Genomic DNA, 27,415 nt, shown 5'->3' with positions numbered 1-27,415 from the left:
GGCTCATTGTATGTGTGCTTGTGCACATATTTGCACCAGTGCCTTCCAAACGGGTCTCTGGTAATATAGACTACACCTGGTTGGACCCATGCCCTGTCTTCAAGCTGTACTGCTGCCATGGCTGGGACCTCCTTTATCTTTTTACCTACGTTCTCTAGAGCAAGCCACCAGCCTTCAAACAAAGCCTTCAGGAAAATCTTATGTCTCTGTAGCTGAATCTCCAGATCTTCCTTTGAGCTAATTTATTTTCTTTTCAGTTGTGTTTAGTGGTAAAAGTGATCCAACTTTCCCTATTCTGCCATGCTGTGGGTAGAGTCCAGACATCTAATTCTTTTTGAAAGCATTACCATTGATTGCTTTTTGCCTAGACTGCAGATTTGTGGTGCTGTTTACTGTAAGTTGTATGGAACATCCTTATTTAATTGCATGTTATTTTCAGTAGCAATACAATGTTGATCACTAAAATGTTTACATTTAGCCAAAATCTTTATAGTTCCTCATAGGCTTTCCTTGTAGATATAGATATAATAAAATACTGATTTTTAATGAATTGGGTGATTTTACTTTTACACAGTTTTGCTGTGCTTTGAATATTTTCTCTTTTAGCTACGCATGAATATGTATTTATTTACTTGAAAAGTCTAGCTTCTGTTTTGCCTATTATTGCCCCTAAGAAGCTCAGTGGGTGATTTTATTGAGAACAAATGACAGAATCCTTTTAGGGAAAAAGGGCAACTGAAATGGAGTAAAGAATTTAAAAATAAGGATTTTTATGATCAAAAAGCTGTGATACAATGTCATTAAAACTCTTTTAAAATAAATTCATCTAGCATTGCAATGCAAGTTATTTCAGTTTTGCATGTTCCATTTCTGTCTATCCATTTGCACATGTTGTTTACTAAATTGTAATGAAAGTACATATACAACTTCAGGTGATTTAATTTTTTCTTATATAAAGTCAATATTAGCTCTGCTAATCGAGCTCTAAATAAAAACAGATGTATTACTCATTCACAATCCTCACCCACCTCAGCGAAGATGTTCCATTTAGTTCCTAATATATACAGAAGCACAACTGAAAATTTGTTATGCTTTGTGCCTGATTTTACTAATTTCTCTATGAGCTTCACTGAGAGTGTTTAGACTCTTAGAACATACCTCTAATGTTCAAACAAGTTTATTCCTTTCAGCAGGCTGCCCATATGCTTATACCTACCCAGAGCAAATTTGGTTCAGGTTGTCAGAGGACAAGCCTAGGTACTTCCCCTCTGTGCTGGAATCCTGATGTTTTCTATGTTGATTGTTCTCCTTTTTTCACTATGGGATCATTCTCTAATATTTATGAGCAGATACCATTGCTTAGCTTTCTTTCATTTCCCCCCTAAGACCTCTTCATTCACATCAGGTCATTTTGCATTACTTGTTTTTATCTATACATCATCTCTCTTTCCCACTGAAGATAATGGAATTGTTGGCTAAAATATGTAGATACTTTCCTTACTTCCTTCATAATGTTTACTCTCTGCTTAAACATAAAGGGAATTCCAGTTCCTTGGCTTTAAACTAGAATTGTGGACATAGCAATTTTGTGAACATAAATGCTTTAATTTTCTGTAAAAACAGATTCTTAATGCATACCAACATGATTCCCAACCTCCCCTTTCCACCCCAGGTAAATTATAGGTTCACTCTTGCACTGTGTTGTTAGACAACGTGGCATGCATTACCTGAATCCAGAGGTGGAGTAATTGTGACCTTGAAATGTTGGTGACATCTGAGTGCTTTTAGCAAGAATGAGAGCTAGTACTTAGTCTGATGGCTGAAAGTTCAGATGTCTTCCTTTCAGTTAGCAGTTGAGAAAGTGCACTAGTCAAGTGAACAATTTTCTGTATCCATTTTGTGGTAAATTATCATGATTATTGTGTATTTTGTAGTTTTTGAGCGGTGTGTTCTGCTAAGACCTTGAAGTACTTTTCGTAGCTGAGATACAAATGGTTCCTGCCTATAGTCCAGATAATAAAGCAAGAATATTATCTACTGAGGAGGAAAAGAAGGCTTCAGAATTTTCAGTGTGAAAATTATTTGAATATCTGTAGAGTTGGTACATTAGAAACATATGAGCATTATATTTTCCCTGTGAGGTTTCTGGGATATGTTCATTAGACAGAACATGGCCTGAGGAAGATTGAGCATAGGAGTAAAGTTTTAATTTCAGGGTTTGTCAATAGATACATTTTTCAAAGGGAACTGAAATTATTGAACCATTGACTGTGACATTAGTATTTGAAATATTTGAGTTTTTCGGACCAGTCTCCACATGAATTAGTTGGACTGACTGCTGAGAGAGAGTGGGGATGTGTTCCATCACATTATTAACCCTTCTATATTTGTTACAAGGATATTTTCTTCTTTCTTCCCTCACCACAAATTTAACCAATAGTGAAATATTGTCATTCACATTTAAAAATGAAAATTATATTGCTAAGTAATACTGCTTCATTTTTTAGAAGTTATTTAGGTGCAAATGACTGAATTTGATAGGTTTTCATTTTTTCTTTCAGGTTCAGTTTACGAACCTCTTAAAAGCATTAATCTTCTAAGACCTGATAATGAAACTCTCTGGGATAAATTAGATCATTATTACAGAATTGGTAAGCAAAACTCAAGAAAAACATGCTGTTCAATATCTATGATTAATTTTTTTACTTTGCCTTATTTATAGAGTGTATATTATGTTGATGATGATGTTTTCTCATTTGGATGTTGGGGTAGTTCAGTGCTTAGGCAACTATATTTTCCAGTTGCATATCGATATCGGGGCATTAAAGGAATCCAGCAATTTTTTTTTGAAGATTTATGTATGTATGTATGTACATATGTATTTATTTATTTATACATACAAGAACCAGGGTACAGGCCAGATGCGTGGGAGGGTGAGAGGATTCACCAGAGACAGAACGGGGAACAAAACAGGCAGACTGACAAAATATACACTGCTGATGGGAGCAGTGGGCGCCACAGGAGAGGTCTGCCTTGCCATGTGGGACCCTCGCCGGCTGGCCAGTGTCTAACCAGCGCTTCAGAGGCTGTGCACAGCTTCGCAGTGCTGTGCTTAACCACCTGTGCCACCAGGGAAGGCCCAGGAATTCAGCAATTTTTATCTATCCATTGAAAAATTCTTTAACTGTCACCAATGTCCTTTGTGTCCTTATAGCTTTCACAAAGATTATCAGATTTGAGGATTTGAGACTGTTCCTTGATTGGTACTTAGATAGCAGAGATTTTATAGAAATATTCCTTGATTATTTATTTGTACAAGGTTCCCAGGTCATCCTGAACCTTTTATATTCATTGCTAGTTCATCGAGAAATAGCAGGTTACTGTTACAAATACCAAGTCCCTATTTTTTTTTTTTTTTTTTGGCCAGGACCATGGTTAATTTCATGCTGTAATGTGAATTAGCAAATTTGAGATATGTGTCTATGTGATTCTTCTTTGTTCCATCAGGCTATAAGTTAAAATGTTTATTCTGTGTGTGTGTGTGAATTTGCTTCTTGTACCATTTGCTTACCATATTATGGAATATAATGTAAAGTTTATTTGTTTCCCTTAAGATAATGGATTTTTTTGTTTGTTTCAACCTTATGTAAAGTGCTTATTCAACTTATTTTGATCGAGATTCTGGTACATATTCTTTTTTCCCCAAATAATTCATTTATTTATATATATTTATATATATAATACATATATTTATATATTATTTATATATATTATATATATTATATCATTGTTCATTTTTTTTTTTTACAATGTTTGCTTTCTTTTCTCAGGTGTAGTCCCAATGGAATTTCCACCACCAACTCACCTGTGCACATAGTCCCTTGAGCTCTTCCCACGTCTTCCCCTCCCCTGCAGAATGTCTCTGATTTATTGTTGTCTATTTATTTTTATTTTGTTTTGTTATTTTTTTATTGTTATTATTTTTTCCCCTGATACCTTGTTTGGTTCCCCTATATTCCTCCTATAAGTGAAATCATCTGATATTTTTCTTTTTCCTTCTGGCTTATTTCACTGAGCATAATCCCTTCTAGCTCCATCTAGCTTCATCCATGTTGCTGTGAATGGCATTAGTTTATCTTATTTGATTGCTGTGAATAGTATTCCATACTGTATATATACTATTCATCTTGATCCAGTCATCTATTTTTGGGCATTTGGTTGTTCCAAGTCTTAGTTATTATAAATAGTGCTGCAGTAAACATAGGGGTGAAGGTATTCTTTTGAATTAATATTTTTGGGTCCTTCAGGTAGATTCCTGGGAGTGGAATTGCTGTGTCATATGGTAGCTCCATTTTTAGTAGTCTGAGGAGCCTCCATACAGCTTTCCATAGTGGTTGGACCAGTTTGCATTCCAATCTGGTACATATTCTTATGTCTCTCCTTTATTATCATTACCTGGCATTCTGAAAGAAATGATACCATCAGTATAGTTTGTGAAAAGGAATTTTTATTCTTTAATCTCTGAAGAGTAGAATGCTTTACACTCTTAAAAAAACTATTCTGAAAGTACTTGATGTACTAATGATTTGGTTAATTTGATGTGTTTTGGGGAAAAACATTACTCATCCATTATAATTAGGAATAAAATAGCTTTTATGAAATGTAGTTTTAGTGTGTTTAATAATATTCACACTCATTTATAAAACATGATAAAACACTGATTTTCAACTTATTTTATTTTTTAAAAAAGCTTAAAAACCATTACTTACTTGACATTTTCATCTCCTAAAAAGGTAGGATTGAGTTTTGAAATGTTAAACATATCTGTAAGTTGTGCAATGTAATAAGTAAAATGAAGACATTTGTCTGAAGACCAGGCACAAAGTAAGGAAGGATTCTGAGTTGCATTAATTGAGTTGGAATTAGATTTGGTGAATATATGCCACTTTGTGTTGTATATTTGCTTTATGATTCCCTATTAAGCTCATTTGTTGAAATATGCTTAGTTTTTTGTTGGCTCATCTTTTTTTTTGTACCTGATGTTACCTTTTAACACTTGTTAATATTAACCAAGCTTTTTAAAAGGCTTTTTAGTGCTAACAAATTGTGTCCTGTCCTTAAAAGTGGAAAGACCCTAGCAGGAAAATTATAAGTCCAAGACATACAGCAGAAAGGGGAGGATGGGTCAAAACAGAGGATGGAAGAGCATAAGGGACTATAGTGATGGTTAATAGGATATGTGGGATAGAAGTTTTGTGGGGATTACACCTGAGGGGAGAAATCAAATATTGTACAAAAATGAACAATGATGTAAAATTAAATTAGTTAATTAAAAAGGTTGAAGTGACTATGAATGTGTCCCTTCATCTTCAGAAGTTTATACTAACACTAAATTTAGTAATAACAACATTGTCAGAGGTAGGATGAGCAACCAAAGTTATAAAGATCATCAGCCCAAGAAAATTTGTTTTGTCTTCCATTGCAGTCAAGGCAACATTGCTGATGTATCAGAGTCCCACCACAGGTCTCTTTCCTACCAAAACATGCGGTGATGATCAGAAGGCCAAGATCCAGGACAGTCTGTATTGCGCTGCTGGGGCCTGGGCCTTGGCACTTGCGTACAGGTAAGCTGGTATGTGCTGTGCTGATTGGTGCTAGTCTAGGTGATGGCGTTTTGTTGAAACCGAACCTATTGGGTAGCTATCTTGTGATTATGCTGCTGACTTACTGTGACCTGTAAATGCTCATATCTTGTTTAAGCCCTCTAAACCTTTTCATTTTCCTAATGGTTGCCATGAGACTTGTTTTAATATTTTGTGTCTTTGTGGATAAACAATTTTCATCTCTAGGCTTGTAAATCTGTATTTGTCTTTGACAGAATGAACTGCCCATTTTCATTGAGTTAGTTGGGTTTCAATCATAAAGTGAATTGATGGTGACTGAATTTTGCAGATGATAAAACTTGGGCCCAAAGTAGCTAACCTATTTGTTCAGATATGTTTATGATAGAGCCAGGGACAAGACCTCTTTTTTTCTTTCCCCTAGTTTATGTTTTTCCTACTGTACTCTATCAGGATATAATTTGTTAAATCTTGTTTTCAGTTAATTAAATATTTCATAAAGAAGGAAATAAAGCTTTTCACGATTGAAAATTTCTCTTATATATGGAAGGGAGAAGGAATACATTTTAACTTATTAAGATTATATTCGAATGTTAATTATCTGAAGGTAACACATGTATGTACTACTGATTTGAAATTTATGTTCTTTCATATGAACATGAATGATCCCTCTTGTCATAAATCATGGCTGTGTTGTAAAGGAAAGTCAAATACCAAGATAAGATGAAGTAATCACCTTAAACACACTTGTTTGCAATGTCACTCTAAGCATTTCTTTGCATACTCATGTAAACACAGTATAGTTTCACTAAATGTCAAGCTAATACTGGCCTTAGGAGTAGAGAGAGCACTCATAGCCTCTTAATCAAACTGTGAAGCCAGAAAGGGAACAGAGTGACATTATATTCCCCCGATGTGACACAATGGTAAGTAAATATCATCTATGTTGACATCTTAACCAAATGCTTAAATGAATATACTTGTGGATAAAGAATTAGACAAAGCCAGATTATGCCTACTTATGAGAGTCCTTACTTGAACTTAAAAAAATGTCACTATCATAGAGGATTAGAAAATAGGTATAAAGATGGCTAGGTTAAGAAAAATTAAAGAAATATGAGAAACAATTGCAATGCATGATATTTAATTGATCATGTATTTAAAAATATATGAAAAGTACATTTTGGAATATTTGGATAAATTGGATATAGACTATATGTAAAAAGTATCGTTATTAAATTCCTTCAGTGTGATATGAAATCATGGTTCTATAGGGGAATGTCCTTGTCTTTTGGAGATACTTCTGAAGTGTGTAGGGGTAGTGATGGTTTGTAACTCACTTTCAAATTGTGCAGAAAATAAATTATAGATTAAGATTATAAGCTAATTTTAGCAACTGGTGAATCCAAGTAAAAAGTTAAAGTTTTATTCATTGTAGTGTTATTTTAGCTTTTCTATAGAAGTGAAATTTTTCTACATTAAATGTTTGGGGGAAAATTTGTTAAAATATACAAGTGAACTGGTCTTTTCCTTCTTTGAAGAAGATTTCAAACATCTGATAGTGAATTTATAGTCCTTACTTTGCTGGGCACACTACTTTGTGTACTAACACCCTGTAGTAATACCTTAGTTAAAGTAGAAGAATTTTGAGTTACTAGCAAGGTAGTTGTCTACCATTTGGAAAACACAAGAGTTTCTTTTCTTTCAGAGAATTATTCGGAAGTCCTTTTTACTTTTACATTATTAGTTTGTGATGGTTTATTTAGAGAATTCCCATGCTGTAAAATTAATAGAATTTTTGTTTCTAATTCTACCTGTAAATGTCAATGAAATAATATAAATTACATTATATGTAATATGGAAATGAAGCTGTCGTATTTTCTTCAAGATTTTATATCTATTTCTTGATAATGAATGCATAATTTAGTTAAGGATTTTAAAAATTATGAGTAATTGGAATTTTCTAACTGCATTAGTTTTCAGTCTTGTCAGTCTCATGAAACCTCACATCTGCTTGAATTTGTGTACATTTGTGTGTATATGTATGCTGAGGACTTAAAAAGTATAACTATATATGTATAACTATATAAAATTATATGTATATGTATATGTATAACTATATAAAATTATATTTCATATACTTAGGACTTTCTATATGGTGTTAAATACTTAGACATAGATATTATTTTATTATTAAAGGCAATTAGTAATGTATTTGCAAAAAAATAGACTTTGAAATAGTTTTTCTTACTGTTATTTATAGTCCACTTTATAACTTTGTTTTTAGAGGTAATAAAAGCTTTTAATATGTTTGATTCTTAAAAAATGTCAGTTTCACATCAAGGTGTAGTAATAAAATATTATTAGTATTAAATATATTACATGATATATATTATATATTTATAAGTATATATATTATATATTTATAAGTCTGGAATTCTGACTCAGATATAAAGTCAAGGCTTCATATTATAGAAGCAGCTGATAACTTACTTGCACATGTTTTGTGCAGAAATGACTGAAATTTAAAATTGTTTCATTTATTCATTTTTAAAAATTAAAAGTAACTTCCGGATCACATTAAAACTTGAATTTATATCTGTATAATACAGCTCACAGAAAAATAAAGTAGGATATTGCCAGTTTCTGGTTGAAAATAGAGGATTTATTTTAGATCCCCCAGTTTGAGTTTTAAATCTTGGAAAGGTGAAAGGGAGGGGTCCACCATCAAGGTGAAAAGAGGATCTCAGGTAAGCATGGACCTACTTGCAAGACTGTTCGAAAGCAGCAACTACCCCCCACCCCTGCACCCCTTCCAGAATGGAGTAAAGGCTAAGTGAGGGCTCTGCAATTAAAGGTGGACAGTCAGTCCTAGGAAAACATCTGCTGGCTCACAGGGCTGTTGGGAGGCCAGTGACCCCAGTGTGCCCCTGTACCCCATACAGAACAGTGAGTAAAGCCAGAAGGCACAGGGAGGGCCTAACCCCCACAGGGAGCAGCAACCAGTGGGAGAGTGCCTTTTGGCTCCCACGCAACATTAGAGTCTGCATGAACACTCCTACCATATGCACAGACCATGCCTGGCATTGTAAATTAAGTGTGCATATAGTGGATGAGACCAGCAGCATACAGAGACTCACTGATCTTCAGGGATAACACCCACCAGCCCACTTGCAGCATCACTGTCCTGGTGAATTCTGGCTTGACAGTGTCAAACTTGGTCTGGTCACCACTTCCTGACATCTGAGTATGAGCACCCTGAAGGGAAGCCCCCCAGTATCAGTGGCACAGTGACACAGAGCATAGAGCAAATTCAAAACAAACAGCAGGGAGAAGGAAAAATACAAATAACTAAGCAAGCCCTCTGGGGAAGGACACACTACAGAAAGAAAATCTGCCCTCAAGAACTCAACAACAATGACATGGAAGAATTCCATCTGAGAGAGAATTTAGAATCACCATAATTAAATAACATAAAGAAGATAAAAAGGAGAAGAACAATGTGAGAAATATAATTAATGAACTAAAAAGTGAAATTGAGTCTTTAAAGAAGGAAATGAATGAAACACAGGATATTAAAAGATTAACAGAGGAGCCAAAGAACTCTGGGGAAAATAACAAAAACAGAATTGATGAAATGGAAAAATGAATCAGTACTCTTGAAGATACAGATATAAAAAGAACCAAAAAAGAAAAGGAAAGAGAAGTACAAAGAAAACAAAATGAAGAAATACTTCGAGAACTATCTGACACAATGAGGAAAGGAAATAAAAGAATTATAGAATCCCAGAAGATGAGGAGAGAGACATAGGAACTGAGAAACTATTCAAAGAGATAATCAAAGAGAACTTTCTAAGCATGTAGAAGGAGATGAAAATAGACATACAGGAAGCTAGAAGAACACCAAATTATCACAGTGAAAGAAACACTATAGCAGGACACATAATAGGAAATCTTCCAAAAGTCCAAGACAAGGAAAAAATAATGAAGATGATGAGGGGGAAGAAACAGATAACTTATAAAGGAAAACCAATCAGACTGACTTCAGATTTCTTGGAAGAAACACCATGGGCAAGAAGGGAATGGAGCAACATATTTAACAAACTCCAACATAACAAATGCCAACCAAGAATACTTTACCTTTCAAAGCTCTCCTTTCTCTATGAAGGAAAAATAAGGACTTTCTCGAACAAACAGAATTGCAAGAAATTCATTACTACTAAACTCCCACTCCAAAAAATATTACAAGAAGCCTTAAAGGCAAAACCAACAGAGGAATAAATAAGAAGAACAGAACAAGTTGAGGAATAGAATCACAAAAAGACAAATAAAATGGCAAATACAGATACAAATGTATCAATATTAACCTAAATGTAAGTGGACTAAATTGATCAATAAAATGTCAGAGTAGCAGTCTGGATTAAAAACCTAATGCTGTCTCCAGAAAACATTTAACTACAGTAACATAGTAAATATAGATGGAAAGTAAAAGGTTGAAAAATAACCCTACAAAAAAGAAGGCAGGAACAACTATACTTATATCAGATAAAATAGACTTCAAACTAAAAAAAGTAAAAAAGGGACATGGATGGTCATTATGTTATGATTAAGAGACAATACATCAGGAAGATAAAACACTCATCAAACTCATCAAACATATACTCACCAAATAAAGGAACACCAAAATATGTCAGACAATTACTATCATCTCTGAAAAAAGACAATAGAGAAAATACATATATAGTAGGAGACTTCACCAATGGATAGATCAACGTGACACAAAATAAACAAGGACACTAGAGCCCTAAAGAAGAACCTAGATCTCGTGCTTATAGACATCTGTAGGACATTACACCCCCAAAAAACAAAGTATACATTTTTCTCAAGTGCACATGGATCATTCTCCAGAAGGGATCACATATTGGACCACAGACATGCATCAACAGATACTTAAAATCATACCAACTATTTTCTCTGATCATAAAAGCATTAAACTAGAAATAAATCACTAAATGAAAGCAAGGAACCCTCCCATTTCATGGAGATTGAAACCCACACTACTGGAAGACCATTGGTTCAATGAGGAGATCAAAAACGGAATTAAAATATACCATGAGGAAATGACAATGTGGATACAACTTTCCAAAATGAATGGGACAAAGCAAAAGTAGTAATAAGAGGAAAGTATATAGCAATCAAGGCTCACATCAAGATTCAAGAAATAACTCAAATAACCTAATTGTTCATCTCAAAGAACAAGAAAATAACAACAACAAAACCCAAAAGCCACTATGAGAAAGGAAATAATAAAAGTTACAGCAGAAATACATGAAATAGAAATTAAAAAACAATCCAAAAGGTCAATGAAACTAAGAATTGATTCTTGGAAAAAATAAAGTAGACAAACTTCTAGATAGGTTCACAACGAAACAAAAGGAGAAATCACAAATAAATAGGATCAAAAATGAAAGAGGAGAAATTACAACAGACTCAGCAGAAATCAAAAGAATAATCAGAGATTACTACGAACATTTATATGCAAACAAGTTCAACAATCTAAAAGAGATGGACAAAGTGCTAGAACTATATAATCATTCAAAGCTAGAGAAAGAGGAAATAGAACACCTAAACAGACTAATTACAAGCAGTGAAATCGAAACCGTAATCAAAACCCTCCCCCAAAACAAAAGCCCAGGACCAGATGGCTTCACAACAAATTCTACCAAACATTCAGAAATGAACTAGTGCCTATCCTACACAAACCATTTCAAAAAATTGAGAAAGAATAAATATTACCAAATTTATTCTGTGAAGCCAACATTACAATAATAACCAAGACCAAACAAAGACAACATACAAAAAAGAATACTACAGGCCAATCTCCCTAATGTACACTGATGCAAAACTCCCCAATAAAATTCTAGCCAGCAAAATCTGACAGTGTATCAAAAGGATAATATACCACAACCAAGTGGGATTTATTTCAGGGGCACAAGGATGGTTCAACATTTGAAAATCAATTACTGTATTCCAACATATGAGCAAAAAGAAAAATAAAAACCATATCAGATCAATAAATGCTGAGAAAGCATTTGCCAAAGTTCAACATCCATTTATGATGATGGCCCTCGAAATTCTCAAGATTTTGGGACATAACATAATAAAACACATCTATGACAAATCTACAGACAATATTATTAAAAATGGTGAAAAGCTGAAAGCCTTCCCATTAAGGTCACGAGCAAGACAAGGATATCTACTCTAGCCACAGCAATAAGATAAGAGAAAGACATACAAGGAATCCAAATAGGGCAAGAAGTAAAACTATTACTATTTGCAGATGATATGATTATCTACATAGGGAATCCTAAAAACGCCACAGAAGAATTAATTATAATAATAAACCAGCTTAGTAAAGTAACAGGATACAAAATCAACACACAAAAAACAGTAGCCTTCCTAAATGCAATCAATCAATACGAAGAAAAAAATCAAGAAAACCATCCCATATACAATTGAAACAAAAAAAAAATCAAATACCTGGGAATATACCTAACAAAGGAGGTGAGTGACGTATACAAAGAAAAGTATAAAACATTATTAAAAGAAAAGGAAGAAGGCACAAAGAAATGGAAGGTCATTTCTTGCTCATGGATTAGAAGAATTAACATTATTAAAATGGCCATCTTACCCAAAAGCAATTTTGAGATTTGTTGCAATCTTGATAAAATCTCAATGGCTTTATTCAAAGAAATAGAGCAATTTTGATGAAATTATATGGAACCACAAAAAACCTTGAATAGCCAAAGCTCTCCTGACTAAAAAGAAAGAGAATAGAGGAATCCCACTCCCAAATTTCAAACTATACTACAAAGTCATGGTAATTTTTTTAAAGATTTATTTATTTATGAATACAAGAACTGGGGTACAGATCAGGGTGGGGGAAGGATTCACCAGTGACAGAATGTGGAACAGAACAGACGGATTGACTGAAACACACTGCTGAGGGGAGCAGCAGGCGAATCAGGGGAGGTCTGCTGCGCCATGGGGGTCACCTCCCTGGGTGGGGTTCGAACTTGAGCTGCAGTGACTGCATATAACTTCATAGTGCTGCATCTTAACCCTTTGTGCCACCAGGGATGCCCCTAAAGCCATGGTAATTAAAACAGTATGGTACTTGAACAAAAATAGACACAGACCAATGAAATCGAATTGAAAACCCAGAAATAAGCCCACACATATATGGACAAGTAATCTTTGACAAAGAAGCAAAGAACAGTTTGTTTAATAAAAGGCACTGGGAAAACTTGACCACCACATGCAAAAGAATGAAACTGAACAACTACCTCAAACCATGCAAAAAGAAAAAACTCAAAATGGATGAAAGAAATGAACATATGACCTGAAACCATAAAATATATAGAGGAAAATAAAATACCACATGATATACAACTCTGGAACATCTTTAAAGGCTCATCCCCTAACGTAAAGAAAGTGAAGGAAAAGATAAACAGCTGGTATTACATAACACTAAAAAGCTTCTCTACAGCAAAAGAGATATTAACCAAAGCAAAGAGACACCCTAACGATTGGGAGAAAATCTTTGCACTCCATACAACTGATAAGGGACTGATCACAAAGATCTTCAAAGAACTCAAAATACTTGTACTCTTAACAACACAAGAGGGAAAGGAACAATACAATGGGGAAAGACATACTTCTCATCAATATACTCACCAAATGAAGGAGCTCTGAAATATATTAGACCATTCCTATCAAGTCTGAGAACAGACATTAGAGAAAATACATATGTGGTTGGAGAATTCAACATCCCTGTCTCACCAAAAGATAAATTAACAAGACAGAATATAAACAGGAACAAAGAATTAGACTGCATGGGTTTAAAAGATAATTATATGTCACAACACTCAAAAAAAGCCAGGTATACATTTTTTCAAGTGTACATGGGCTATCCTCTAGGGTTAACCATATACTATTTCACAAGATGAATATAAAAATTCATGAAGATTTAAATCATATCAAATATCTTCTCTGACCTAAAGGCACTGAAGTAGAAATCAAGTACAAAAAGAAAACAAGGAAGAATTGTAGTTTATGGAGACTGAACAACATATTACTTCATGACCACTGGGACACTGAAGAAATGAAAAAATACCTTGAGCCAAATGATAATGAGCATAAAACTTTTCAGATCATATGGGACATAGCAAAAACAGTGGTGGGTGGGAAATATATAGCAATAAAGGCCTGCATCAAGAAATTAGAAAAAAACAAATAAATAACTTAGTTTCTCACCTCAAAAAATTAGATGAGGGAAAATAAAAAGGAAATACAAAAGCTAACAGGTGGAAAGAAATAATAAAAATTAGACCAGAAATAAATGTAACAATATCAAAAAGATAGACCAAAAGGTCAATGAAATGTAAAGCTTGTTCTTTGAAAACAAGAAACAAAATAAACAAACCTCTAAGTCAGCTCACTAAAAGAAAATGGGTTGGGGGACTCAAATAAAGTGGAATAAAAGTGAGAGGAAAAGTTACAACAGACACTTCAGAAGATCAGAGGATAATAAGTGATTACTAAGAACAGTTAAATGTAGACAAATTCAGCAACCTAGATGAGATGGACAGATTCTTAGAAAAGTACTGCCATCTAAAACTGAATTGGAAGGAAATAAAAAAACCTGAACAAACTAACCACAAGCAAAGAAATTAAAACAGTAATCAAAACTCCCCCCCCAACAAAGCCCAATAATAGATGGATTCACAAATGATTTCTACCACTTTCAAAGATGAGCTAATACCCATCCTGCTCAGATTCTTTCAAAAAAAATCAAGAAGGAACACTTCCAAACACATTTTATGAAACCAACATCAAGCTAATACCAAAACCAAAGAAAAAACAACACAAAGAAAACTACAAACTAATTTTCTTATTGAACACAGATGTCTTAATAAAATCTTAGCAAATTGAATCTAAAACCCATTAAAAAGATTATACATCATGATCAAGTAGGATTTATGCCAGAAACACAATAATGGTTCAACATTCGAAAATCAATTGATATAATTCACTTTGTCAACAAAAAGGAAAGTAAAAACCATATGGTCATATCAATTGATGCTGAGAAAGTATTTGATAAGATCCAGCATCCTTTTATGAAGAAAACCCTTGAGAGATAGGGAATAAAAGGGACATCTCTTAACACAATAAAAGCCATATATGACAAAAACACGGCTAGTATTATTCTCAGTGGTGAAAAACTGAAAGCCTTTCTACTCAGATCTGGTATAAGACAAGGATGTCCACTCTCACCACTACTATTCAACATCGTATTAGAAGTCCTAGCTAGAACAGTTAGGCAAGAGAAACAAATATAAGGAATCCAAATTAGGAAAAAAGAAGTAAATCTATCATTATTTGCAGATGATATTGTAATATATAAGAAGCCCAGTGACTCAATGGAAAAACTAATTAAGAATAAACCAATTAAGCAGAGTAGAAGGATACAATATCAACATGGAAATCAGTAGCTTTTTTATATGCAAAGTGAACTAGCAGCAGAAGAAATTAAGAAAGCCATCCCATTTATAATATCACCCCCAAAATTAAATCCCTGGGAATAAGGCTAACAAAGGATGTGAAGAGAAAACTATAAAACAATGTAAAAGTAAATAGAAAAAGACACAAAGAAATTGAAAGATATTTCTTACTCATGGATAAGATTAATTAACATTGTCAAAATGGCCATCCTACCTAAAGCAATATACAGATTCAGTGCAATCTCAATAAACATCGCAATGGAATTCTTCTTAAAAGTAGAACAAATATTACTGAAATTCACAAAGACCCCAAATAGCCAATATTCTGACTAATGGGAAAAAATGGAGGTATCACTCCTGCAGAATCTAAAATACACAACAAAACCATAATAATTACAATGGTGTAGTACTGGCACAAAAATAGACACACAAACCGATGCTGTAGTGTTGAGAGCCCAGAAATAAAGCCGTATTTTTATGGGCAACTAACCTACAACAAAAGAGGGAAATATCCACACTGGAACAAGGAAAGCCTCTTCAATAAATGGTGATTGGGATTGGGGTCAGAATGGGGGGGTTGCAATTGTATGGGGAATATAAAAATAAAATTTATTATTAAAAAAAAACAAAAAACAAAAATAGGACATACGGATTTATCAAAACCCATGCAAACTCAGCTGTAATTTTTCAACAGCAGAAATGACTTAGATCCTGTTAATTTATTAGGCTTAAATAATAGAGGAAAGTGGTGTTGTTACTGCAAGAGTATACAAAATCTTCGTAGTCTACATAAATTGAAAGAACCAATTTAAAAAAAAATAAATGGTGTTGGGAAAATTGAACTGCCACATGCAAAAGAATGAAACTAGATCACTCTTTCCTACTATACACCAAAATCTACTCAAAATGGATAAAAATTGGATTTAAGACTGAAACCATACAGTATATAGAAGAAAGCCCTCCATGACATGACCTTCAGCAACATCTTTGAAGATTCATCTCCAGCAGCAAGGAAAATAAAGGAGAATTTAAACAACAGGAACTACATCAAACTAAAAATCCCCTGTAGAGCAAAAGAGACAGTAACCAAAACAGAGAGACATCCACCTGAATGGGAGAAAATATTTACATTTGATGAGGGACTCCTATTGAAGATCTACAAAGAGCTCATACAATGTAATAAAAAAGAAAACAAAGAACCCAATGAATGAATGGGCAGATGAAATTGACAGGTGCTTCCCCAAAGAAGACATGTAGATGGCCAGTAGGCATATGGAAAAATGTTCATGATCAGTTATCAGGGAAGTGCAAATGAAAACCACATTGAAATACCACCTCACACCTGTGAGAATGTCCCATATCACAAAAACCAGAAGCAACAAGTGCCAATGATGATGTGGAGAAAGAGGAATCCTCTTACACTGTTGTTGGTGATATAGACTGGCCCATTCTCTATGGAAAAAAGTTTGGACGTTCCTCAAAAGACTAAAAATGTATCTGCCATATGACCCACTAATTCCACTTGTAGGTATCTAACTAAGGAACACCAAAACACTAATTGGAAAGGAAACCTGCAATACGATGTTTATACAGAACAATTTACAATAGCTAAGATAAGGAAGTAACAAAAATGCCCCAGAGTATATGATTAGATCAACAAAATGTGCTGTATATATACATAATGGAACATACTCAGTGATCAAAAATGATAAACTCATGCCATTTGTGGCAACATGGTTGGAGCTGAACGGGGTTATCATAAGTGAAACAAGCCAGAAGGAGAAAAATAAATATTGGGTAAATTCACTTATATGTGGAATATAGAGAAACCAAATGACAGACTTTTAAACCAACCCTTGAAATCTGATCATGGATCTGAAGCATCCAGGAGAGGAGGTGGAATGGGGCAGAGAAAGGGGTGGGGGGGGGAGAAAAAGAAGCACATGAGCACAATAGATTATTCTGGAGGATTATGAATGATTTGGCGAGAGAACCATGGTGGCTGGCACCACATTTAAGGGGAGAAACTCTTTATTGTGAAAAAAATTACCAAGAATGTAAAATAATAGTATTTTAATAATGAATGAATGAATGAATGATGAATGAATGGATAACATTATGATATTACCTTCAGGAACACTGAAGGTACATTATTGCAAATTTGGGGGATTACTCTTTGCAAGTAAATAAACCTACCAATATGTTTTTGAATCTTTGGAAAAATAATCCTTTTGTATTAGATAAAATTACAAACAGTTAAAAAAATAAATCTGAAAAATAATGAACATTGCCTAGTGGCCTAATTTTTACTAAAAAGCTGCTGCTTGCTTACTTTTTCAGTCAAAAGAGAAATACTCTACTGGTTTTTATTTTACTTACAGAAGAAAGGAGAAATAATACTTTATTAAAATAGATGGATGTTTGTAGCTGAATTATTCTAGAATATTTTAGTCTTGTTTTAATACTTGTTCAAATTAAGGGCTGACAATTATTATAAAGACCATTTTAGAAAGACATGATTTTTTTCTGATTATTTTTCTTTTTTAAAAGATTTGTTTTTTATTTCTTTATGCATGCAAGAACTGGGGTGTATGCCAGAGGTGCAGGGGGTGAGAGGATTCATCAGAGACAGAGAGTGAGGAGCAGAAATACACTGGCAGATCCACTGAAATACACTGCTGAGGGGAACAGCAGGCGAGACAGGAGAGGTGTGCTGCACAATGTGGGTAGCTCCCTGGCTGGGATTAAACTCATACCACAGTGCAGGTGAAAACTTGATAGTGCTGAGACTTTAACCCCTGTGTTACCAGCGAGGCCCTTCTTGGTTTTTAGATGAGGTAGGACTTATACACAGAACATCTTATTGAGCTGATTTTATTACAATTGTTCTTCCTCTGTATATCAATGCCTGGTTCACAGAAATCATGATATAATTTGCTTCTATTAAAACATTTGTTTCTTACATCAGGGAAAAAATAGAGCATAGAGCAAAATTATGCTAGTTTTACTGCAGTGCTACATGTCAAAAAGAAGGATGATATATTAATGATAAATAGCCTACTTTTTTTGACATTTACCATAATATGTTAAAATGATCGTCAGTCTTCCTAGCAGTGGTATATGAGATCTGATGTTAAAAAAAGAGCTAATTATAATACACATTTTTAAGGAGATAGTTGATATACTTGATCAACTATATATATGATATATATATATAAACTATATGCATATATGATGAAATGAGGGTCATCACCTTATATTTTAATTAATATTAAGAGACATAATGAATAAGCAGCTTTTATTTCTCAGTAGTGGGTTACTCTGATTCACCTTTTGAAGGTTACTGTTCCATAATAAAAATCTAACTTAATGACAGAAGAATATATTAACCTTGCTTAATAGTTAGGGTTTAGCTCTTCTTTCTTTTTAAAAGCCAGAGATGTAAACTGTGGTCCATTGATTTTAAGTAATACCTTAGACAAATTATAGATCTGAGGAATATAGCAGGGGAGGGAGAGTGTGGGGGCAGAAAGAGAGGGACAAGGCAGCGTAGGGAAGAGTACAAGGGACTGTGTTATGATTCACAGGTGATGTGGTGGGAGATTTATGGGGACTACACTTGAAGGGAGGACTCAAATAGTGTACAAAAATAAACAATAATGTAAGAAAGTAAAATAGTTTAATCAATAATAAATAAATAAGACCTTAGAATATTAAACTTCCTCCCTGAGTATTGTGTATGGTACTGGAAGTGTTTAGTTGAAGGCATTGTTGACTCAAGTGCCCATGCTGGCATTATTAACACATGGCAGAACTAAGAAGGCATGTGCCTACCTTAATCTGTGCTTCCTTGAATCCAAGTGGCTGATGCATAACTTTAAAGGGATTTCTTGATATTAAAAATTGCCTTGCTCTGTGACAGTGAGTTTAAAGAACCTTGTGGTAGAATTTTCCAATATAGAAATATTCTTTTAAAGTTTAAAGGAAACTTTAAAAATATCCTTAGAAGTCAATGTAGAAAATATTGTATGCTATTTTTAAAGCAATTGGCTTACTTCCTTAAAAGAAGGAGAAATTTGCACAAGTTTCATCATAGGATTTTTTTTTTTTTTTTTTTTTTTACTGCAGTGTTTCTACATCTGCTGGGAAAATGGAGTTTCACTGTTACAGAATTAGTACATGTTGCCAGAACATAGGATTAGCCAGATAGTTAAATACTTAATTATCAAAAGCTCTGCTTCCTTTTCAAATGCATTTCCAATTTGTTTCATGAGTTATCTCTCTCACCCAGGCGCATTGATGATGACAAGGGAAGGACCCATGAGCTGGAGCACTCGGCTATAAAATGTATGAGAGGGATTCTCTACTGCTATATGCGTCAGGCCGATAAGGTAAAACACTGTAGTGTGGACTGGAATTCTCACATCATTCTAAAGGATTAATTTAACCAATATAGCAATAGCATCTTCTGAAGAAGAATGTACTTTCAAAAGGTAAAGCTACATCACAGGTCAGTCTAGATAGGTTAAAACAACCTCTGCCTTCCCAGCCCAAGGTTTAGAAATCCTGAAATTGAAGAAACACCTTAAGCAAGAAGTGATTGAGATTTATTATTGAGGCTTGAGTTTGTTTGTTAGTTTGCATCTGGTTTTTCTTGATTACTGCTCTATTTCTCAGGAAGCTCACAGTTCGATAATTCTAACCAGTATTATGTTACTTAAGAAACTCTTTATCAAAATTCCTTTTGGACATGTGAATGCTCTGGCTTTGGTGAATGTTCATTAAAAAATAAAATGCTTTGTTTATTTACATGTATAGATTGCAGGAATTATAGGCTTAGAAAACAGCAAATTTTATAGGGTTATTATGGAAATTAAAGAATAGAATATACATCATAAAAGTTTTAAGTTTCTAAACCTCCAAGCTTATAACAAATCCTAGGAAATTCACTGAAGAATCAAGACTACAAGAGGAGGCAGGGAGAAAACAGTGAGCAGAGGGCTGAGGCACTATGGTGGAGGAGTATGGGTGACTTGGTGGTGGGTGTGGTGTGAGGATATACGTCTGAAATGGTGTGATCTTATGACTCTGAATCACACACAGTGTTGTAAACCAATGTTACCTCAAAAAAAAATTGTAAAGCTCTATACAATTGTAATGTGGCTTTGTGACTTGCCCTGCTTACCTACATTTTTATGTCCTCTGGTCCTAATACAGTGCATCTACATAGGTAGATCATTATGCCATGGGACTCCAAGGCCACCAAGTTTGATGATTCCTTGGCGAACTCACCTGGCTCAGCAGTTAATCATAGTCATGGCTGTGGTTTATTACAGTGAAGGGAGCCAAAGCTAAATCAAAAAATGAAAAAGTACACAGGGCAAAGTGTGGAGGAAGAGAGGTACAAGTTTCCAAGAGTCCCCTCCCAGTGGGTTCACACAGATACACTTAATACCTGTAGCAATGAGTTGTGATAACACTTGTAATAACATGTTGTCTACCTGGAAAACTCATTAGAGACTTGTTATCCTACTTCTCTTTGCTATCTGGTCACATACTCACCCTCTACCAAAACTCAACTCATCGAAGGCAGCAGGTGTTTTGCATAAACAATATTTGTTTGTATAAGCAGTTTAGGCATTCTCTATTCAGGGAATGGTAGACTCCTGGATTCCAATTTCCCACACATTTCCCAAGCAGCAGCCTTACAAATAGTCTTTGTAAGGGTAGCCATCTTAGGCTGTGTTTATGATCTTTTCTGGACAGTCAGCATAAACGTACCATGCTGTTTTCTAGTCTGTTTCTAGATGTGTGATGTTGGGTAAATTGCTTAACTTCTAATGCTTCAATGTTTTTCATCTGTAAAATGTGGATAATAGTAGTATCTTGTACTATGTGGATAATAGTAGGGTTCTTGTGAAAACTAAGAAATTTTATAAGAAAACATATAGCACAGGACCTGCACCAGGTGAGCATACAGTAAATATTTGTTGTTATCATCATTGTTGTTACTCCTTCCTTCTACACCACCTGCCTCAGATATGTTTCTAATATACATATTAACGAAGATGCATCAGTAATTATGCAGGCAATTTGGATCACTTAGCATTTTATGTGTCTTTATCATGTGACTATTATATTAAGCTTTAATTTATGCTTGAAAAGGATAAAAATTACAACAATTTCTTCTTAAGACCTTTATTTGAAGTCAAAATAAAATAAAAAGTCATTTATATTCTGCCACCAGAAAAGGCAAGAAAAAATGTTTGTTGGAAGAAAAATTTAAGTTATTCTCAAGTTGTAATAGAAATAAGTGACTAAATTATAATTTGTCTACTGAAATTTGACTTTACACATCATTATTATAAAAGTTTTTCAGTGCTTGAAATAATAGTGTGTCGTAAGTTATACCCTACTTGAATTAAACTAGTATGTCATATATATTGAATTGTGATTAGAATTATTTTTGCCTGTGTGTGAAAAGTTTACTGTTTATTTCACACTTATCATTTCTTGAATGTGTGTCTATGAATTCAGCTTTTCCCTCAAGGAAACATTGTGACAGTCATGAATTTCATGTGTTTGATAAACAAGTTGACAGATTTAGATTAAATTATTTATCATAAAGAAGAAATGATAGAAAGTTTTCCCTTTGTGGCTTCTATACCCAATTGTTCATGGTCTTTTCTAAATATTATACATCCTCACTAACCAGTTTTCACTTGAATAAAATTTGAATGTGACTGAATTCCTTAAATTATAGATTTTTTTTTTAAGGATTGATTTATTTATGCATACAAGAGACAGAGTAGGAACAGAACAGGCAGACTGACTGAAATACACTGCTGAGGGGAGCAGCGGGCAAGACCGGAAAGGTCTGCTGTGCCCTGTGGGTAGCTTCCTTGCAGGCCAGGGATTGAACTCATGCTGCAGAAGCTGCAGATATATTCACAGTGCTGGCACTTAAGCCCTTGCGCCACCAGGGAGGCCCCTAGAGCAATCTGATTTGTATTATTGTCTTGCCATTATCTTAATGCCTACTTAATAACATTAGGTATTTAGGGCCTCCCCAGTGGCGCAGCGGTTGAGTGCTGGGTTGTGAAGCTGCCCGCAGCCTCTGCAGTGCAGGTTGGATCCCCGGCTGCTCCCCGGCCACCAGGGGAGGGTCCCACATGGCGCACAGACCTTTCCTGCCGCCCGCTGCTCCCCTCAGCAGTGTACCTCGGTCCTTCTGCCTGCTCTGCTCCCAGCTCTGGCTCTGGTGAATTCTCTCACCCTCCCGCGCTTCTGACTACCCAGTGCTTGTATAAATAAATAAATAAATCTTTAAAAAAAAATAACATTAGGTATTTTTTACCTCTCAATGTTCATATGCGTATTTGTCTATTTTCTTTTCTAATACTCCTTCAGGGGGAGCAGCCAGAATTTTAAACAATCAATTTAATTTGCAGTTAATAGCTTGGAGGATAGATAATTGCTTTACAATATGGTGTGAAGGTTGCTGTTCTTAATTTTCTGCTTAAAATATTTATTCATTTAAAACCTGAGCAGTTTCTGCATGGTATTGGAACCAGAACAGACATACAGACCAATGGAATGGAATAGAAAATCCAGAAATAAACCCACAGATTAATGGTCAACTAACCTTTGACAAAGGAGCAAAGAATATGCATTGGAGCAAAGAAAGTTTGTTCAATAAATGGTGCTGGGAAAACTGGGTTGCTACATGCAAAAGAATGAAGCTTGACTACTACCTCACACCATACACAAAAATCAACTCAAAATGGATTAAAGAACTAGACATAAGACCTGAAACATAGAAGGAAATATAGGCGAAACACTATGTGATATGCACATCAAAGACATCTTTACAGACACATCACCCAAAGCAGTGATAGTGAAGGCAAAGATAAACAGCTGGGACTACATCAAATTAAAGAGCTTCTGCACAGCAAAAGAGACAATAACAAAAACAAAGAGAAACCCCACCGACTGGGAGAACATTTTTGCACCCAACACTAATGATAAAGGACTGATCACAAAAATCTGCAAAGAGCTGATGAGACTCAACAACAACAAAGAAAATAATCCAGTCAAAAATGGGCAGAAGAGCTAAAAAGAAACTTCTCTGAAGAGCAAATGCAAATGGCCAACAGGCATATGAAAAAATGTTCAACATCACTTGTAATCAGGGAAATGCAAATCAAAACTACAATGAGATACCATCTTACACCAGTGAGAATGGCACATATTAAAAAAACTAGCAACAACAAATGTTGGCAAGGATGTGGAGAAATAGGAATTCTCCTGCACTGTTGGTGGGAGTATAAACTGGTCCAACCACTATGGAGAGCTGTGTGGAGATTTCTGGACCTACTAAACATAGAGCTTCCATATGATCCAGCAATTCCACTCCTAGGTATTTACCCAAAGGACACAGAAACATCAATTCCAAAGAACACCTGCACCCTTATGTTTATAGCAGCACTGTTTACTATAGATAAGCTTTGGAAACAACCCAAATGCCCCAAAATAGATGACTGGATCAAGAAGATGTGGTACATGTACACCATGGATTATTACTCAGCATTCAAAAAAGATAAACACATGCCATTTGCAGCAACATGGATGGCGCTGGAAGGGATCATGCTCAGCTAAATATGCCAGAAAGAAAAAGAAAAATACCGGTTGGTCTCACTCATAGCAGGAATCTAGAAAACTTAAATAAGGGACCGGGAAAATGAATAACTATAAGAAAGAAAATAATCAAAATCAACAAACAACTATGAACAAGAGACAATCTATGGGGGGTGGGGGGTGGGGAGGGGAGGGATTGGGGTCAAAATAAGGGGATTGCAATTGTATGGGGAATATAAAAATAAAATTTATTAAAATAAAAAAATTAATGAAACCTGAGCATTTTCTTATTCACAGGAATAATTACAAGAAATTTTATAAAATTTATTCTTAGAGAATTTCCTTGTGAGGTGATTTTCTATTTAATTGTATATTGTAAGGCTATAAATTTAAGAATGAGTACAAATTTCTCAGTTACCTTTTCCTAAATGATAAGCTTTTGGTTCACAAAGATTAAAGTTTTCAGGGGGAAAAATCTTAATAAAATAACAAGCAGAGAAAACATTCTAGATTTTTTTATCTAAAATATTTACTTTGATTATTATCTTTATTTGCCAGATGCCATACTTCATATGAAATACTATTTTTTGTTTTTGACTGCTTTAAAGAATAATTTTCACATCAATATGACCCATTGATTTTCAATATAGAGTTGGAGTCTTATTTTTTTCTGAAATTTTAAATTATCTTTTAACAGCTTTAAGACTCAAAGCATAGTTATGTATTTCCCCATTTCATCATCTTTAATTATTTAGTAGCTTGCTTTTTCTCTGGCACAGTGATGTAATATAAATTCTCATGCTGGGTACTTGTGTATCTTGAAGATAAATGACAAACACTGTCAACTGAAACACTTTATTAAGCTGATGAAGTCTTTCCTTTTTACATTCTTGCCAAGTGGGCAGAATGTGTTTTGTTTTAACATAACCATATTTTATATAAAAGCCCCAGAATAATGTTCAATGTTTTGAGATAATAATTGTGGTAATTTGAAAGAAGTGACAGTACTTGTTTCTATTAGTGTAGTCTAACACTCTTGCCAGCAAATTCAGATATTGCATAAGTCTGGCCTTCTCACTTTCTCTGAGTTAACACTGGATGTTTTGGTCACTTTATGTAGGTAGAGAACATACATCCCTGCCTTTACCCTTTACCGTCATTCTTTCTTGCCTGATTACATACTGATGGATTCTGACTCTCCTTTTGTTGACTTCATCATAGGGAAGGCTGCATTTGTGCATGATCCCTGGTGGAGTAGGAGGATGTACAAAGTTGGATGTACAAAGTTGTATTAGCTCTCTAGAATAGTAATGTTCATTAAACTTTCTGTGATGATAGCAATGTTCTTTGTTACTGAGTTGGACAAAATAGCTGTCACTAGTCACATGTGGCTATTGACTGCTTGCAGTTTTGTTCTTTTGCAGTGTGGCAAGCAAACTGTATTTCTAAATTTTATTTAATTATATTTCAATTAGTGAAACATAGCTGGTGGCTGCTGTACTGGATAGTGTAGCTTCCAGAAGACTATTAGATAGTCTGAGATACAACTAATAAAAACACAAAGCCAGGGATAGGCATCCTGATGTGGGAGGTGAGAGGAAAGAATTTTATTTGAAGGTAGAGAAGAGAATGTGGTTTTATATGCTTCTTTATTCAAGTTAAATGAGGCAAGATCCTAACCATTCAGAAGTTGTTGTTGCCTTTACATAGTGCTATATGTCTTTCTATTCATTCTCTATTTCTATTCATCTCATACTTCTAGAGACTAGGTCAGTACAGTTCTTCCTTGATTTATGATGGCATTCTGTCCCAGTGAACCTGTTGCAAATTGAAAATATCAGAACCAGAAAATGCTGGCCACACGGTATATACTATGGAGTACTAGTTGTTAACTCTTGTCTTTATGTGTCTGACTGGAAGCCCTGCCGTTTTAGCATCACAAGAGAGTATTGGACTACATAGTCCTAATCTGGGAAAAGATAAAATTAAAAAATTGAAGTACAGTTTCTACTGAATGCATATAGCCTTTGCACCATTGTAAAGTTGAAAAATCATGAACTACCCCATCCTAAGTTGGGGACTGTCTGTTTCTTGCATATATTGGCATCAGTCTGTGTTTGCCAAGTTGAACAGACCTTTAAAGATCATTTTTGCCTTTGGAGTTTGTTAGATCTGTTAGAGTTTACTTAGTATCCTAAAATTGTTAATTTTTTTATGTTCAGTTGCTAAAGGGGTAGCCCATGTTCTCTTGGAATTTGTGTCTTAGTAATGAGTGTGCAGAAGCAGAAATGGAAACATGTTGACAGAAACATAGGTTATACTTTGTGAGCCTCAGAGAAAGAAGTAACATTTGAAGTTTTGAATACTTACTGAATTAGAATGTGACTGAAGCACTTTTTCATTGAGTTTCATGTAAGCATTTCCAAATAGTAGTCCAAGGGCTACAATACCTGTAGTCCTCTCCCATAGAATGAACCATTACTTGACTCTAAAATAAAAGACGTGGGCCTCCCTGGTGGCACAGGGGGTTGAGCACAGCGCCATGAAGCTGTCTGCAGCCTCTGCAGCACGGGTTTGATACCCGGCTGGCCAAGGAGATACCCACATGGCGCAGCAGACCTCTCCTGGCTCACCCGCTGCTCCCTTCAGCAGTATCTTCAGTCCATATGCCTGTTCTTCTCCCCGTTCTATCTCTGGTGAATCCTCTCACCCTCCCACACCTCAGTTCTTGTATGCATAAATACATAAATCTTTAAAAAAAATAAAAGGTGCAAATCATAGCAAAGCTACTGCCACTGCATTGACATGTTCTCCATCACACTGACTTGCTGTTTGTGAAATGTCAATAAAGTATTCATCATGTTAACTCTGTTAAGATAGTGGTTATGAGTTTTCTTTTTTAAAAGATTTATTTACTTATGTATACAAGAACTGGGGTACAGGCCAGAGGTGTGGAGATTGAGAATATTCACCAGAGACAGAGTGGGGAACAGAACAGGCAGAATGACCGAAATACACTGCTGAGGGGAGCAGTGGGTGAGACAGGAGAGGTCTGCTGTGCCATGTAGGTTGGCCGGTGGGGATTGAACTGGCAGTGCAGAGCCTGCGGACAGTATCACAGTGCTGCACTCAACCACCTGCTCTACCAGGGAGGCCCTGATTATGAGTTTTCTGTTTTGTTTTATTTTAGAATAAGTAACATTTCTCCTTTATTCTTTTCTCTGCCTATAAGCTATAGCTTTCCTCATTAAAATGTTTCATGAAAATTAACTTCTAAACTTGGACGAGAATGTGAATTACTAGCAATGTTTACATTTTATGTTTGTTTCTAGGTCCAGCAGTTTAAGCAGGATCCACGCCCAACAACTTGCCTTCACTCTATCTTCAATGTGCATACAGGGGATGAGATGCTCTCCTATGAAGAATATGGTCATCTTCAGGTAAAAACAGATTACAGAGGTTTTTCTTCTGACTTTATATTCTACATTACAGAAGATTTGAGACTATATACAGTTTTTAAAAAGTTTATCTCATAACTTGTTCAAAATAGAAGAAGACCAACCATGAAATTAAATAAAATGCTAACCACCAGGG

At 34.9% G+C, this 27,415-nt stretch overlaps 1 protein-coding gene across 4 annotated transcripts in view; it reads left to right on the top strand.

The window, feature by feature from the left end:
* Nucleotides 1–27,415, top strand: part of PHKB (phosphorylase kinase regulatory subunit beta) — a gene marked incomplete at both ends in the record, with an annotated part of 230,434 nt that overhangs the window by 29,694 nt on the left and 173,325 nt on the right. For 3 of the 4 annotated variants that reach the window (XM_084257797.1, XM_084257798.1, XM_084257799.1), the window contains 4 exons: nucleotides 2,562–2,651; nucleotides 5,486–5,624; nucleotides 19,476–19,575; nucleotides 27,154–27,261. In XM_084257797.1, coding sequence (XP_084113923.1) covers nucleotides 2,562–2,651; nucleotides 5,486–5,624; nucleotides 19,476–19,575; nucleotides 27,154–27,261 — 437 coding nt within the window. Of the gene's footprint in view, nucleotides 1–2,546; nucleotides 2,652–5,485; nucleotides 5,625–19,475; nucleotides 19,576–27,153; nucleotides 27,262–27,415 lie in introns of all 4 variants that reach the window. The other variant, XM_084257796.1, reaches the window with a different exon arrangement.

This window comes from Talpa europaea (assembly GCF_964194135.1).
Source record: "Talpa europaea genome assembly, chromosome: 16".
NCBI classification, from domain to species: domain Eukaryota; kingdom Metazoa; phylum Chordata; class Mammalia; order Eulipotyphla; family Talpidae; genus Talpa; species Talpa europaea.
Note: the sequence above shows the minus strand (reverse complement) of the source record. Positions and strands in the feature narration are given on the sequence as shown.